This window comes from Arvicola amphibius, chromosome 3, assembly GCF_903992535.2.
Source record: "Arvicola amphibius chromosome 3, mArvAmp1.2, whole genome shotgun sequence".
In the NCBI taxonomy this organism is placed as follows: Eukaryota; Metazoa; Chordata; class Mammalia; order Rodentia; family Cricetidae; genus Arvicola; species Arvicola amphibius.
Window position 1 is genome coordinate 110,395,292 of NC_052049.1, and position 17,702 is coordinate 110,412,993.

At 46.8% G+C, this 17,702-nt stretch overlaps 1 protein-coding gene across 1 annotated transcript in view; it reads right to left on the minus strand.

Annotated features, from left to right (window-relative positions):
• The window catches only part of Tecta (tectorin alpha), a 71,557-nt gene that overhangs the window by 51,109 nt on the left and 2,746 nt on the right, over positions 1–17,702 (minus strand). The window contains exons 4-8 of the mRNA XM_038322198.1: positions 14,806–14,939; positions 11,957–12,244; positions 8,226–8,363; positions 7,519–7,684; positions 3,346–3,758 (exon numbers count right to left, since the gene is read on the minus strand). Coding sequence (XP_038178126.1) covers positions 3,346–3,758; positions 7,519–7,684; positions 8,226–8,363; positions 11,957–12,244; positions 14,806–14,939 — 1,139 coding nt within the window. The remainder of the gene's footprint in view (positions 1–3,345; positions 3,759–7,518; positions 7,685–8,225; positions 8,364–11,956; positions 12,245–14,805; positions 14,940–17,702) is intronic.

The following is a 17,702-nucleotide window of genomic DNA, read 5'->3' on the forward strand; positions in this document are numbered from 1 at the left end:
ATTTGTTAATGGAACATCAACATATGAATGGGGAGAGCATAAACCTTCAGACTGTGCCAATGGTAGAGGACCGAACAAACCTGAGAAACTGTCCTGCAGTTACAAATGGGAAACCGCTGGCAGTGGTGGCGCACACCTTTAATCCCAGCACTCGGGAGGCAGAGGCAGGTGGATCTCTGCGAGTTTGAGGCCAGCCTGGTCTACAAGAGCTAGTTCCAGGACAGGCTCCAAAGCTACAGAGAAACCCTGTCTCAAAAACCAAAAAGATATGGGAAAACCAAGAAGTTGGGTCATTTGCCTATACCTCACAGGTAGGGTTAAATCAATAGGGGTATAGAAGCCATTTTTGGGAAAGGGAAGCCTGCCAGAGTAACAAACAATTATCCCCTGTACCTGTTGGGGTGTGGAAGAGTAAATCTTCTCTAAGATTGGTATAATTTCACATTCCAAATACGTTAATTGCTGGATGCCTCCCTTCGCTCTCACTTAAGTTTCTGTTCCTAGCAAAGAGACAGTCTTCGATGCCTCAAAGCAGATGTCATCAGCCTCTGGATTTTGCTACAGTCCCTAAACCCCCACCATGGGTTCTCTGTCTCTGTTCTCATTCTCTTCTCTTTGGAGAGTTTTTCCTCCCAGCCCAAGAGTGCACGGCGCTTTCTGTACTCTTGCCACAGCCAGCCACCATATTTATGCTCCCCCCCAAGACTCACAGCAGGAGCCCCTGGAGAACAATAAATACCCTGGACATGACGTATCGCTTCATTCCTACCTTTACTCCGCTAGCAACAGACAAACCTCTTGGCCTTTCCTTCTCCTTGGGCTCTGCGTACTTTCCTTGTCCACGGGTCTCTCCGCAGATGTGTGCAGGGACAGGGCGGGAAGGGAGAAGAGGGATCACAAAGTGTGGGGCTTGGTAACGGTAATGTGGAGCCAGCATGTGCTGACTGCCTACTGTGTGCCAGCCTCTGTGCTGCGGGATGTACGTGTTTGTTCTAGTCAGTGTGTGTGAAACCTTAAAGGTTTCTACATGTTATCTTCACTGTGAATGAGGCTAGAGCTTGTGACAGAACCAGACAGCTGCTGAGGTCCAAAGCCATGCTTTGTCACTGCTTCCCCCTGCCTGGATTAGCTCTGAGAGGAGGCAACAAGTCCAGGCTATTGTCTAGGTGCCCGGTAGGTGACACAACTTCCCCGACTATACAGAAAAGGAAAATGAAGCAGAGGCCGCTCTGCTGGAAGAGATAGCACAGGTACAGGGCAGGTCCCACTCCATAGTCAGAGCTCTCCATACCCTGTGGGCTACATGGCCTGCCTAGCCCCCTGGAAGTACCCTAAAACCATTCAGGTTCATGACAGAGAGAAACCAGAAAACCTCTCATGACTAGGAGACATTTCCTAAGCATGGACGCTCAGTCATGTTGACTTTCTTTGGACTTCATTAGCATATATAACCCAAATTGTTTATCATTTGAGAATGGGTTCAGCAGGGAAAACCCCACTGAAAGAACGCTGCTTCTAATCCAGCAAATGGAGGCAGGGTTGGAGAAAGGGAGCATGTGGTTTGCAAGGGCGCAGCTTGGGTCATTCCAAGCACAATACGGCTGGCTAGGAGGTCAGCTGCTTCCCAGTAGTCTCCGGCTCCTTCCTGTTCTCTGGGCCTCTCCCTGGCTGTCCCCCCATCACCCTGGGTCAGGGCCCTGCATCCATCTAGCCACTCTGCCCAGGGTGGCAGGTGTATTCCAAGGCACTGGAAACCGTTTGGCAAAAGGAAAAGGACGCCGTTGTTAGCTTGCAGTTGGAGTCACATAACCTTTTCTTGCCGAAGCATTGGTATTCACATCCACAGCTCCCTGTCGCTACAGAAAATTGAGGAATCCGTGCCCTACGCCTGGACGGTGGAATAGAGCCATGCAAAATTAGCAGAGCTGCTGGGCCTGAAAGAGACGACAGTGTCCTTTCTTTCATTAAAAAAGAAAAAACGAAGTAGAAAGTCTGAGCGTGAGCAAAAAGGAATTTTAATCAAAATAGAAAACAGGGACGAAGCAAGACCCTTCCTTTTCAACTATTGGTATCAAACATACCAGTTTACAACACAGGCGAGTTGGCAAAGCTGGTGAAAAAAAAAATTAGCTGGAAAGGTATCTATCCATGGGGATATAAATGGCCCTCAATGGCACCGTACAAATTTACATTGGAAAGAGTCCAAACTAGACTCCTTCTGTACTAGACTCCTTCGCTGATAGATGAACCTGTCCCTAGAGACACTGACCAAATAGCAAGCAAATCAGAATTTCAACCATGGTCACAGCTCACTTTCCTAATTATAGAGCCGATGGCCTGCACACACTTGAGAATGGCAGCACCAGAAAAAGGAGAATTAGTTCCCCGGTTTTGCCTTTTGTCGGATATGCGACCACAATAAAAACTACAGCGCATTTTTTATTAGTTCTGGGTGGCCCTCTATTTAACAACCAAGCATGGGATTAAGGATTGCATGGGATACAGCAATCACCCCTTGTGGTCTCCAAGTTAAGACTGCTTGAATAAATACATGGTTACACCAAGGCCTTCATTAACATTATGAAAATTGAGGCCTCCATCAATTGAGTAATTGCCAGTAGCTCCTAGCGGTCCCTCTTTAGTCAGTGCCCCTGTAACAGGAGCCATTTACATATGCTAAGCAGGCCAGCAGAGATTTGTGATCTTCTCTGTCAGTGTGGGCAGAAGTGGCGGGTTTCTGCAGAGAAGCATTTGGGTAAAGCTTTCCTGGGATCTTTTCATACAGGACTCATTAAGGAAGTCACCAAAGCTGCTTTAGGGTGGTGCCTGTGTAGACATCAATCAATGTGGAAGTGGAAGTTTCTCGTGGATGAAACAAGAGTTCCAGGGGAAAGAGAATCGGGGTGCCGAGTGGGTTAAGGACGACTCCAAGGTTATATACTGTCCAAGCCTGGACATGACCATATGACTTTAATTATTGCAAGCCAAGTCTATAAGGAACTAAGTTTGTCTATCTGTTAAGGTGACTTCTGAGAGACATATGCCTGTATGTGTGTGTATATGTGTACATGTGAAAATGTGTGCACATCAGTAAGGGAACTAGGAGTGTGCATGTGTGTGTGTGTGTGTGTGTGTGTGTGTGTGTGTGTTTAAGATATGGTCTTGCTATGAGGCTTTTGCACAAATAAACTTTGGCTTTTTAAAGCATTTTCCCAGGCAAGAAGTGCATCTATCTGTTTGGCACTATAGAAAGATAAACAAAACAGTAGGCAGAGGGAAGCTTTCCCCAGGCTGAAGTATCTCTGGATTTCTCCATCTCCCCATGATGTATGGAGAGGGTCTTACCTTGACTTTTCCATAGCTTCCTTTAGGGATGAGAATCTTGTAGCCATTGACCTCAACTGAGAGCTCCTTCACCCACGAGACAGCAGAGCCCCCTCGGTGCTCGTTCTTGGCCTCCACACTGAAGAAGGGGAGGCTGGAGGTTTGCAGACACTGTCGGGCCAATAGGTAAGCACAAGAGCCTTGGAAGTGGAAGAGGAAGCCGTCAAAGGTGTGGTAGTGTGGCTCCCCGAACACCACACAGGTGCTGGTCTCCACAGGGCTGCAGTAGAAGAACCGGCCCTTGGGTTCGCACACCTCATAGGGGCTGCAAGAGGCTTCCTGACAGTAGATCTCATTGTTAAAATCCAGACAGCGGCACTTGACGGTGCAGTTCAGGTCATCCCAAAACACCTCCCCTCGCCGAAGGAACTGTCCTGGGAATAAGGACATCAGAGCCAACACTTACTACTTCCCCTCTGTGCCAGGCACTGGGACAAAGGCTTGGCTTTGATTATGCCTTCTCGACCCACTCATGAACCCACTTAGGTAGAGATTAAGGACTGTCACCATCATTTAACAACTGGGGAAACTGAGGCTTAAGAGCAGTTGAATAATTCATTTAATGCCGCTCAGCAACTCAGCCAAGATTTCAAGCGGAGTGGGTCTGAATCCAGTGTGAGTTGCTGGCATTGTTAACTCCCCAGCTGGTGAGCAAGCCCACATTCAAGCAAAGACACATTGCCTTCATCTGTGGGAAATTCTCTGACACTCAGGAGCCATTTCCTTTTCAAGAATACCAGCAAGGGCATTCCAAAAGCAGACCCAGCTGATAAGACTGGGTCTCGGGACTCAGCAATCAGTTGTTTCTTTCCTAATTGGTTCATTTAATCAACAGTCTGGACAGCATGTACGCTAAAAGGTCAACAGCACAAATCAGGAGGCAGCCATAAATCCCAGCTTCCTGGGAATAGTCTAGAAAAGACTGACCTCTTCTGTGCTACTTGCAAAGGTTCATAAATACTACAGATGCTGCTCAGGCTGAATTTCAACCCTTGTGAGTTGATTTCTCTCCAGCTCCAGACCATGCTCAAGTCTGGTATTCCCCTCTCTTTATCTTCTGGAGAGAACCTGCTGACCAAGTCTAGGTCAGGGGAAGGACCAGGGGAATGACGTTAAGGCATGTGCTAATTTTTAATAAATATTCACTGCCATTTATTTGACAGAAATTTAATCTTTAAAATCATTTCCCTAAATAAATTATGTAACACACACACACACACACACACACATACCAAGACTAAATATCTTGCAAGTTGTACAAGTCTACCATCTTAACCCCAGAAGAAGGCAGGGGACTGTAGGAACAGTTCTTTCTATATCTGTCCGACAAGAATATATCTCAACAAGCAATTATGCCTTCTACCTGTTGATATTTGCAGCTAAAAGGAGATAATAGATGTATTCAAATTCCCAGTGGGCTGTATGTATCCGCCCTTAAAACAAACCCTACGTCCTCTAGCCCTTTGGCACTAGCTCAAGGTTGCACATCTTCTAACAGCCTTCGTTCAATGTCATTTCCAGTCTCTGCATTTCCAGGCTTCCAATAAGTGAGAGCAAAATGACTCCGAATAGAGGAGGTTTGGAGCAAAAGGTAGATGCTCTGTGATCATCTTGTTTGCGAAATGATGATTTAATAAGCCAGCTCTATGGAACCGAGTCCCTTGCTATAACCCAGGCCAAATCCCAATCTCATTAGATTGATATTCGTCCAGTGGCACATAAAAACGCACAAGTCCTATGTGGATATTGAATTTGCCCTGCATATGAAACCCAAACACATAACTCAAGAGGGAAAGAAAGCCGCGAAAGTGGGAACACTGCACACAGCCTGCATCAGACTGTCCCCACAGCTCTGCCCGCCAATGCTGTCCATCATCACAGAGCTCATTCCCAGGACTCGGGTGCGAGGTTGCCATTGAGAGCTCACGTTGCACTCAGCAGTCAGTGAACCCTTCGGTGCTGGAGCAAAAGGGAAGCCCTATTAGGGTGAGAGTCTGAGCTGAGGTGAGGAGGCAAGGGGAAAGCATCTCACACAGTTGTTAATTAGTGTGCAATCACATCTAATTAGGGTGTGGCTACCTGGGGCCCACGTAGAAATACTGGCAGATCCAGGTGCGCCGCTCTCTCTTGGATTTCAGACCTCCCACTCTGGTAGCATGAGTTTTCACTTTTCAACTTTTAAAAAATATGACTGTTGTTCTTGAGCTGGTCTGGTTATTTATCGTGCCGACCTAATTCTTCAGCATTAGTGTTGTGGTGACTTTCCCAAAAGGGAAGCGGGACAATCTCAGAAATTACACGGGGTGCCTTGGGACCAGATTCTTTCCTACCCAGATTAATACCCACTTAGCTGCATAGCGCTTCTTGCTATTCCAGCATGAAGGACATCACAGAGTCCACAAGGCTAAGATGCCCAGGCAAGCCATCCTCACACACAACCTTGCCTGAGGGCAAAGTCAAGAGGTTAGCAAATCACTAGATGAATGCAGGGAACATGGGAACTTCAGACCATATGAAACTGGCTTTTCTATGTGTTGAAAATTGAATCTGAGTCAAGAGAGACATCTGGCAGCAAAATAGGCAGGCCATGTTTTCTACCCAAGGAGGAGAGATCTCCTTATCCCAAAGCAAATGGTTCTTACAGATCTGCAATCACTTTGCCCAACACACCCTGTGCTTCCACAATACTTTGTGCCATGTTTTTTATTTGTGCTACACTATGTCACCATTATTTCTGTGGTTATTTCTTTTGTTGAAGTATTATCATGGGCAACTATAACTACCTGAAGAGTAGCTGGGGTTCAGTGGGTCTCTTATATTGTTCTTTAGAAATATAAAATGGATGGATTCGGTGCATTAGTGGACAGGTGGATACATGTGAATAGATGGATTGATAAGAAGACTAAAGTAAGGATGGGAGGATGGGAGGATGGGAGGATGGGAGGATGGGAGGATGGGTGGATGGGAGGATGGGAGGATGGGAGGATGGGAGGATGGGTGGATGGGAGGATGGGAGGATGGGAGGATGGGTGGATGGGAGGATGGGAGGATGTAGAATGGAAAGATGGGAGGATGGGAGGATGGGTGGATGGGAGGATGGGAGGATGGGTGGATGGGAGGATGGGTGGATGGGAGGATGGGAGGATGGGTGGATGGGAGGATGGGAGGATGGGAGGATGGTGGCTAGGGGAATGAGTGAACAGGATGGTAGATGGAGATGGGGTGGGTAGAGAGGGGAATGTTGGATTGGTGAGTAACTCAGCAAAAGGATGGAGAGGTGTATGATGGGAAGATAGTGGGGATGAATGGGTCACTAGGTGGGCATCAGATAAACAGACAATTTCTTGCTTCTTGTTGCTGTAGCCTCTAGTTCTACATACAGAGTTGTTAACAGAAATCCTGTTTCCTGAATCCTTTGAATACACAGGAGGCAGGAATCAATACCCAGGATGCTCCTGTGAGAACTCCAGGGCTATTATGCACTTCTGAAGAGATTTTGGTAGTTGAGAAAAGATGCCACCACACTACAGAAACCAGCGTAAAGGGAACTCACCGAGGAGCCTGTTCACACAGATTGGAGCAGTTGTGATTCCCCCAGTCCCTGCAATGTCTTCCTACCCCTCCGAGGATTTTAGAAGCTCCCCTAAAAAGTCTGCTACTTTTTCTTTCTCCTCGTACTAGGAGCTTCTGATTTACCACTACAGGGACTTGGCGACACTCCAAGTTCACCCACTCCTGTGGATCTACGGCTTGCAGATGGCAGGGGAAGAGTAAAGATGAGGATGGAATCTTAAAGAGGAAGCAACAACAACAACAAAAATAACGTGAGGACAGGAGGGCTCCCTTCTGTCCATGTGGCTGAGAAATAACTTAGGATCCTGGTGCACTTTGGAGATAGTCCAAACTAGTAGCTGCATGCACCCTACAGGCAAGGGCTTGGAAGTATACCGCACGCAGTGTTCCTCCCGGGCTGATGAACGTGCTTGCTAAAATTACCTTGATCTCTACCAGGCAGCTGAAAGATGTCAAAAGAGTGAGCCATCAAGAACGAGTCCGCCCCCGTGGCTGGAAAGCTTGCCTGTCAATCTAAGGGAAAGGAACCCTGCTCTGTCAGAGAAAAGAGGAGAGGTTTACCCCTGGAGGTGCAGCCATTGGCCGGGTCGATTTCCTTCCCGTCAACTTTAAATGCCCAGCGTCCTGGAACATTGACATTCGTGGTCTCTTGGATATTTACAATCTCAGGAGTTCTTGACCCCGGTAGGCTGAAGAAATTCGTGAGGTTTCCACCATTAAATCCCGCCTGGAGCAAGAGAGAGAGAGAGAGAGAGAGAGAGAGAGAGAGAGAGAGAGAGAGAGAGAGAGTTTTGAGTGTACACCATTCCTATTAGTTAGCTGAGCCAACTACTTTTTGCTTTTGTTTGTTTGATTTTTGATACAGGGTTTCTCTGTGTAACAGCCCCAGCTGTCCTGAACTAGCTCTATAGACCAGGCTGGCCTCGAACTTACAGAGATCCATCTACCTCTGCCTCCCCAGTGCTGGGATTAAGGGCATGTGCCAGCACTGCCCAGCGCCAACTACTTTAAGAATCCATCACACCTGGAAACAAGAGGTCACCTTTTTCGTGAACTCCACGAGGCCACCATTCAAGGTGTGGAAGGCCTGTCTAGTTCACCCCATACCCAGATTAAATTAGAAAAGATGAACAAGGCTAGCCCCTCAGTGCATCAGACATGTTTCCAGAACAAAGGTATCGGCAGGGCTCTGTCCATGATGCTAAGCAAAGCAAACAAAGGCTATAGTAATTTAAATCTACAAGAGGACGAGACAGGGAGCCTCTTACCTGTGCCATCACACCCCCAAGGCCTGTCAGGGGGTCGCCACCACTCGCTGTCCCCGTAGTCCAGTTTATTTCATAGTAATTGAAGAGTGTGAATGTGTAGGAGCCATCGGACACCAGCACAGCCTGGAAGGTGTTCACCTGCAGAATGTGCAGAACAAGCTCAGGAGCTCCTCACCCAGTGGTGGCTCCCCGCCACCCCACAACCACTATGGACCCCCCTACCCTCCACCCTACCACCAAACAGCTCTGAACTGTACTGCTTCCCGGTCCTCATGCTCTCTCTTTTCTCGAAATTTGTTGTTGCCTTCAGTGCAAAAAAAAGCAAGATGTGTAGGACTGTGCATCCAAATGAGAAATTGGCTGAGATAAACCTGGAGTCTGACTCAGTGCTTCCCCCCCCCCCCCCGCCCCACCCTGTGACATCTCTTTTGGACCAAAACAGGAAGATTTGGAGGACCTGTCTTAGCATGCTATGACTTGAGAGCACCTATAGATGGCAGCATGAGAATAAACTATAGGAAAGCATCAAGCCAGGAATCTCAGCACCAATACCTGCACCCACAGTGGAGTGGGCAAGGTGGGGCAGGAAGGGACACAGTGAAGCCAAAGCTCCAGTACAGTGGTCCTCTGGACTGGGCTCTCCTTGTTCCTGGAAAACATCGCTAGTCTGGATAAGAAGTCTCCCCCTTTTAAAATGAAAGTTGGGAAGTGGTTTTTAAGAATCACTTTCTGGAAAGAAATTGTTCTTCTAATTGAGCATTTATGCATGACTTTGTATCTGCAAAATCCTCAGTGCTCATCCGTAACTCAGACGGAAGCTAAGATGGGCAATGGTTTCAGTTCATTCCATTTAGAGCTAAGCAAGTACGGACTAAGTGAAATGAGTTGCTGGAAACTGAGCAGTGGTCATGGAACACGGGATCGCAGCCAGAACATCCAGTCTACCTCTCAGGACACGGTCACTCCATGCTGTCTTAATTGCAAACTTTTGAGAGGACAGAGATGTTACATAAATCCAAACCAACCTTGTAGTTGGTACTCAGATATAAGATGCATCAAGCTTTAGCCTTTCCTATTTCCCTTTCCTAACCCCCACCCCTGGACCTGTGTTTTCAGGAAAAGCAGATCAAAACAGAATTAAAAGTAGCCGTTATGACCTTTCTCTGTTCAAACCTCATTCTTTTCCCATCTGTCTGAGAGCGTCCCAGTTAGCATTCAGCGAGAGAGCAGAGGAAGACCCAAATTCCTATCCTGTGTAATCAGACTGGGCTGGAGGATCTTGGAAGCCCATTCTAGACGGTCCCAGGGAGGAGTACCTTGCTAGTAAAGAAAAGCCCCTTTTGTGAAAGAGAGCCTTCTCCTCCGGCCCTGTGCCTGCCACAGCTGATGGCGTTTATGATAGAGTTGGCTGTGTATATGCCTTCATTCTTTGGGTTTGTTCAACAAAAGAGGAAAGTGGGACACAGAAATAAATGATCAGTAAACTCAAGGTTTCTACAAGATCACTAGTGGGGCCAGATTCAAAAGATAGATCCAAAGTTAGGGTCGTGCAAGGACCAAAGCTGGACCCTGTTCATAGTAGGATGTCCCTTGAGAAGTGAATTTCTATCAACTTTAGGTTGGAAATACCTGTGGCTCAAGCAAGTCCTGAGAGTACCTCCCCAAATCACACCATCTCTTGTTACCCGTAAACCAACCAGCCACCCCAATGCTGTCTCATACATGCACACTCCTTAACTGTTCACATCCATATAAACACACACATACACACACATACATACACACATACACACACATACATACACATACCAAATATACATACATACACACACAATACAACACACATACACACACATACCTATGCACACATTTCTTTCCAATACTCATTTTAAGACCTTTCGTTTTTCAAGAATTCAGAGAACTAACTTCTGAGGGAAGCAGCCGAAGAAAGCATTTAGGAGCCAGCCGACAGAGTTCAGCGTGAAGCCTCTGCTCTGTCTCTTAGGAGGCTTGAGCCCCTCTTATTGTCCCCTTGGAACACAGCACTTGGGGAATTTTTATGGGGCTTAACAAACAGCTGACTACAGGGCTGGCTCATAGTTAAAACTTCACTAAACACCAGTTCTCCTTAAATACATCCATTTCCTCTCTAGTTGGGCTTCCATGGCACTTCCTTTCCTTAAGGTCTCTCCAAACCCCTGTTTAGTGGACCCAGTGATAGGCAGGTAGTCTTGGATTGGATAGGTGGATCCATTTCAAAGATAGGGATGATGGGCACTTTGCTATTCTACAGAAACCATCTTTTTCTTTTCTCTCGTGGAGCTCAAATCTTTCAAAGTTTCACCGTTTATCCTCATGGAAAGAGATCTTACTTGCTTCAGAGACTCGCCCCTGAACTAGGAAGCAGAAAGCACCCACATTATCTGGCCATTTTTACGGCCAGTAGAGGTTTCAGTAAGGGAAAAATGGTGGTCAGCATTTGACAGGCATTTCTTCTCTCCCCTACCCCTTCACTGACACTAAAATTTATCGATCGCTGGCACCCTGCATTCTAGCGCTGTAAGATATGAGGCTTAAAGAACATAAAGTATCACCCGAGGAGTCGTTAGCGATCCATAACGTGACAGAGCGAAATGCATGCTTCTTTAGGGGTTATTTCTAGCCAATGCATCTGCCGTTTATACGTGTTTCTTTCTGTTCTGCAGGACCTCTTAGCAATAAAGTGCTTTGAGCTTCTCTAGTCAGACAATACTAAACCACATGCTCATTGCATCCTAGCCATGAATTGCAAGGACAGCACTTTTGAACCCCTCTCTGGTACATAGGAATTTCTGTTCCACCCCTAAATAGTCAACTCTTTGCCAGGAAAACAGATGGAATTAGAAATAACCCTAAGAAAGAAGAGAACAGATATTTTTAAAGCGCCTCTGCTTACTAGGGAACTGCAGTTGAAGATGCATGTGTTTGCAACTTCAAAAACCTCCATTATTGTGGTCACCCAAACAAGCTGTACGTGTCCATGGAAACTGGAGGTTTCCCCCTTAGGCAGAAAGTTGATTGCCTCTATGATATTACCAGAGATAATCTTTTTTTATTTGACTTTTATTTGACTGCTCATTTGGGATCTCAGAGCAGATGTTGAAACTTTATTCAGGAATTGCTTTAACTGCCCACTCTAATTAACATCAAGTATGAATCATTTCAGCCCTGGTCACAATAAAAAAATGTCATAACATAATAAAATGAACCAGGCTGTTTGTTCCCAAAATCAGACACCCTGCTTTTCTCTTCCTATCATATTTTATGGAGGGGGAGAAAAGGGAAATTATTGATAGTGAGAAACGTTTGTGCCCCTGGCAAGAGAAAACGGCCTTTGTGTCCCTCAAAAGATTCCTAATCACATGGCTTTGAACAAGTCTCTGGGTCTCGGTTACTCTCTCACAAAATCCAATGCTGCCTCCTGCAAGAATATTGTCAAGGGACACCTTTTAGACACTGGTAATGAATTGTGACGTGTGACGCATCTGAAATATTTCAGCTGACTGGACTGGTTCACACTGATATTTCCCTCTGTTTCCCGGAAAGTGGGTGGCAAGACCTATTAGTGTAACTCAAGCGAGCTGACATTCCTCAGCTCTAGCAATTAGACTGCAGCTCGGTAGAGAGGACGGACAAGAACAAGGTGTCAGAGGCCCGCGGAAAGGGGAAAAGTTGAATGGTTGAATGATTACAGGTGTGGTGCTGCTGCCTCCATAGAACGTGACTTCCTCCCAGGTCACGATGAAAACCCAAGTGGCAGAGAAGGTCGCCATGTCTTTGAAGTACTTCCTGATGTCCTTGGTGGCTCTTCTCAAGATGGCAGGGTCCATGGTCTCTCTGTAATAGATCTCCCCCCGAATTCCATTGTGCACATCTGCCCAAAATGGAGCAATGAAGGCCCTCCCGTCCGTCAGGGGAAAGGACTCCGGCGTAAACTGGCTCACTAGCACGTTGAAGGAAACAACACCGTTGTTATTGACCTACAAAAATAAGAGAGGTTTTGCACAGGGGACCTGAAAACAGGGAAACTTCAGAGTCACAGATTAAGACAGACACACAGCCAATCAGCTGGGTGAAAAGGGCTTTTAAATCGCTGACTTTGAAGCCCTGAGTACCTGTTCCCAAGGCTCAGACGGGGAGGTTCGTTTACTCCCAGACACTCTCATTGGTTTTCTTTCAATTTCAATTTGTAGTCAGCATCATTCCTTATTAATAACCAGCCTCGTTTTCATGTTCTCTGTCTGATCTCTATTTGCATTTATTAAATGCTACTGGGTTGGGGGGGGGGGTGTGCGTGTGCGTGCGTGTGTGTGTGTGTGTGTGTGTGTGTGTGTGTGTGTGTGTTTTAGGTCAACCTGGGGATAGTGAGACAAAGAAGACTAATTTATTGAGAGCCACAGATTCACAGATGCAAACTAGACAGGGGAAAACAAAAAAAACTCGAAAGTACAGTTCAAGTTAATAACTGAAGCACTTCATAGCGTACCCTGAGTCTTACTCTATAATGAGTCAAGGATAGATGGCTCAAACACCCCTTCGCTGAGCTCAGATCTCAGGGTGAGCCGTATCATGCTCTGGGCGAGACATAAACAAACAAAGGAAAACTTCTCTTGTTATTGTAAGTTCTTCCTCACTCAGAAAAAAGGACAAGGTTAAGACCTAAGAATGTCCGGTCTCTGTCCGGCTCTTGTCATTTGACAGTGTCTTTGTGCCATTGCTGCATAGAAATTGAGACATGAGTACTTCGCATTGCATGTAAAAATACTACTGAGGGGTGATTGTTTTATGACCTGCAAATGGCTTAGAAATAACAAAACCTTACTGCAGTATGTTCCCTCAGTCCATTCAGGACCTGAAATCCATCCTGTGTCTGAGAGAAACTGTGGCTTGTGTGACTTGGGTGGCAGAAACACCTGTGATGGGAATACTAGCAATTCCTGGGCAGAGGAAAACTCGGGATGATTGCCCTCTACGTCACACTGTTTGTTCTATTCCCACCAATCAGTAATAGGCTAGACATTAGCCGTGACCCTAGTTCCTTGGGGAAGTGCTTTGCCGCTAGACTGAGGAGACCTCAGCACGCATCGGAAGAAATTCTGTGAGGTTTCGTGTGTGAGAGGGCCAGAGCAGGGGAATGTTGGAATCCTGTTGTCTTCAAGGAACAAAGAACCACCCAGAGGTCTTCGGATGATTGAAAGACTGCACTACTCAAAGCACTGGGAACTCGTGGGAGAGTTTACCCCCCAAATGATCCTGCCTTCAGCTATGGTTTGTCCTTCTGCAAAGCCATGAACTTTGAAGCTCTGTGTCACACTGTGCAATGGGAAAGAAAGAGGAACTGGCTGAAATACAGGCTCTAGGGGCCTGGGAGGTGAAGACTCCCAGAATGGAAGGCCTTTCGTCTCCAAAAGCAGCTCAGCACACTTCAGACCTCACAGTCAGCTCCCTCAGACACAGTCCAGGGAGGCCCCCTCTGTGAGGATGCCAGAGCCATGTATTTGCTAGGGGAGAACCGGAGGAGGCTGGCGGAGAGACACATGTGTTTTGATTGTATTCTGTGGTTGAGAGCAATAGCTCTCAGACTTTTGGAGGCACCAGGATTACCTGGAGAGCTCATTAAGGCAGATTAGTAGGCTCTCTCCCCTGGTTTCTGAGTCAGCTGGGGTGGAAGGTGACAAAGCAGGAACCCTTCCTTAGAGTAGTGGGAGAGGGGGTGATTTTCTCGCTGCATGACAGCAACCACCAGAGCAGCAGCCTCGGGGCAGACATGGAAATGCTCCAAATTCATTTGTTTGTTCCTTCAGGGTAGGGCACAGACCTAGGGTGAGGTGCGGCAGAATCTGCCTATGTCTCCCTTGGTCCATGAAGGCAGAGATGAAGACAGGCTCAGCTGCTCCAAACCACAGTCTCCCAGGCAGCAACTTAAACCCTCCAAACTACACAGCCTGAGAAGGCAGGTGCCGGGAGAGCTCTGACAGCCATGGAAGCACTTCCTAGTGCAGGCTCTGCCATGGCATGGGCTCAACAATGGCACCCTCTGGCACAGCTACCGACCTGAGAAGGGTGGCCAGTTCTGCAAACAACTTTTATGCAATCATTGCTTATCCATCTCTCGCACCAGCTCAGCCTCAAATTGGTCGGAAGCCCAAGAAGAGCAGATGCCTAAACTTTTCACACCCCCAGAAGGGAGCAAAAAAAAAAATGATATTGCTTCTATTGTGGTTCATTGTATCTTTTTTCTTTATCTTGTTGAGTAGCAGAAGTGATGTGCATGGCATTGGAGCCTCTGCTTCACTTCTGGGTTTAATCACCCACAAAGGCAATTTATTGCTCTGTATACTCCTCCACTATGAACATTAGCCATTAAATATACCTTTGACTTTCTTAATCATAAAACCCATCAGCTCATGAGATCTCAGAACTTGTCGTTTTGGCCGCCAATAAATCCTCTATCGTCAGAGCCCTGGAAAGGGGTATTCAACGTGCTTTCCTTAATGACAAGCAGAAGGGAGAGGCGCTCGGGAGCTGCTGCTGCACTTACATAGACGGTGCGGTAAGGAACACCAAAGAAGAAAACGGGGATGGCCAGCTTAATCTCAGATGAGCTTCCATCGTCTACTTTAGGGGTTTTGGTGTCATTCTGCCAAAATGGATACATGAGCTCCCTGGGCTGGGCTGTCAAGAGAGATGGTGGTTACAAAGATTAGACGGCAGCTGCCACTTCCATTTGGCAAGCTACTCCCCTCCCACCTACTAAAGTCAGTTTGTCTGAGTGTGGTTTATTAGTCAAAGGCAAGGCAGACGGCCTTTGCACCCCGAGTCTATGTGATACCTAGTCCATGATCTTTGATCTTCTGTCTCTGGGGAGAAAGGGACGCACACAGTCTCTAAAATAAAGCAAAGACCTACGCACTTTATTATTGTGTGCCCATGCATTGGAGAGAGCAGTGGTGACCGTGGGTAGGAAGGTCATACCACCATGGGTACCTGCAGCTCTCAGGGTATGGAGGCAGCCTTTAGATCTGGCATGACTGAGGAGGACTTGCTTCTTGAGTAGACGACCAGATGGTGAGAAGGTGGGTGTAACCAGAGAGCACCCTCCAAAGCTAAGAATTCTATTTACCAGGAGGGTCCCAAGAGTTTTTTCCTAAGACCCCTGTCCTTCCTGCCACACAGCAGAAGGCATCAGAGCCCAAGAGGAATAATATTGGAACCAGCACAAAGTGGGGTGAAAAGGGTTGGTAGTCACTGCCTATAAGTGACCTTGACCGAGACCGGCCCAAGGGTCTCTGCCCAGCTCTAGTCACAAAAAAGCAAACATGGGATTCTCCAGCAGAGGGAGGTGTGCGTACATGCGTGTGTGCGTGCGTACCTGTATGTGTGTGTTTGCATGCGCGTGTGTGCACGCATGTGCGTGCGTGTGTGTGTACGTGTGTGTGTGTGTGTGTGTGTGTGTGTGTGTGTACATGGAGTGCTGAAGTACTCTGTAGGGTGGACACAATGTTCCTTCTGGTTCTCTTAGTCAGAGATGAGGCGTTACACAGACCCCTTCCTGGATGCTTGGGGTGCAAACTCTTGCAAGGTATGGCCCAGACTGGTGGGAAAAAATAAGACAATGTCCCCAGGGCCTATGCTACCAGGGACCTGGCACAACTGCCCCTGTGAAGTAATCAACATGTCATGTCTGGTGTCACTTTCCTCTGTCACTGTTCTTTCTTCTTTTTTTGAATGAAAGTTGGATAACAGAACATTTTTCTTCCTTTGAAAGTTTATCTGTAGTTTTCTGGGGGTGGGAGGTGGGGGTAGCTGATCCATGTGGGGGTGGGGCAGCTGATCCACGCTGGGCTGTGGTCACAGCTCTCAAGCCTGTCTGTCCAGAAGCTGACACCCAGTCTCATGTCACCCCACTCTCCGGGAAAATCCCTGCTTTGCACTGATGGAGCTGATAGGAGGGAGGACAGCTGGTCGTGGCCAGTTCTTCCCCTTGGGGATCCTTTTAGTAAGCGGACAACAGCCCCTGAAAAGAGCTTGCAGAATGGACAGACAGCAGCCTGGACGGCCAGGCAAAGCGCCAGCACCTTCGCTCTGGAGTTGGTGCAGGTCTGCCCGGATAAAGGTTCACTCTCTAGGGGCCAGCTTCAGGAAAGCAGGGCACTAGTCCAGTCATTAGTATTCACACATTATGCCGCGCATCTCAGAAGTCTGGGAAACTGACCAAATCCTAACCTGTAGGAGAGGCTGTGGCTGACTGAATCTCGGGAGCACTCAGCCAGGGATCTGGGTTTGATGTCACAATCAGTATTTAGAAAGGCTCTCTGAGCATTCTTACATTATGGTAACAAAGTGCAAATTTTTAGAAGATAAAAACTTTAAAAAAACTGTTTGTAATTCTTACTCTGGTATTAAACGCAGGTGCTTATTAAATTTGAAGGTGATAGACTGCCTTGGATTGCTAGCACATATAGGGTCAAACCACAGGTTTGTCCTTCATAGGGAGCTTTTTGGGAGTCATGCCCAGTAGGAAAACATCTCCAGTTCACACGGCATGTAATCATTTCCAGGCAAAGGTCTAATTGGTATTTTGCACAGCAGTGGCCAATCTGTCTGGAGAAGGGAAGATCAAGTCTGCTTTTAAGGACACAGAAAACATTGATGATGGAGACCGCCCTAACTCTCTGTTTGTTCCAAGATTCTTCACTTAGTTTGTGGTGTTGAGCAGAAATAACAGACAGCTAACAGTCTCCATCTCAAGAATATTACAGATAAGCACATCCAATACCATACAACTGCAATAAAGATTTGTTGAATAAAATAGGACACTCAACAAAAGGGGACAGAAGTAAACAACAGTGACTGCCATCTGAGAACCTGTTACCATTGAAAACAGCACATTTGGCAGCATGGCCTATGGCTAGTGTCAGAGTTAGCAACAGAAACACTATCCCTACCCATGCTTGCTTTAAACTGGGAATTACACAGTAGGTATGGTTGTGTTTCTAGGATTTCTCCTTTTCACCAAAGAAAAACACAATTCCTCGGAGTAGAGGTGGAAAATGGAGTCACTGGGATTATTGGAGGGAAATCACTCTATTGTTACTTTGGGTTACGTAATACAACTATTAAAATTCACCCAATTCTAGGACAGTGGGCATGATCTTAAAGGAAAGGTCCATCCAAGACCTGGAACCATGTGGCATCTGAACTTAACACATAAACATGCAAAACAAAGGTGCTTTGGAATATAAACCCTAGAAGAACAAGATGTCCATGGATTGCCCCATCTTTCTAATCTAAAAGCCCAAGAACAGCAGGAGGAAGGCATACGCATGGTCCTTTGCGAACTTAAGGCAGAGACAGAGAGAAAAGAAGGGATCATGAGCACTGAGGGAGCTAATTAGCTTCTTCCATTTGTAGTTTTACATTTTTGGCCAACGTCAT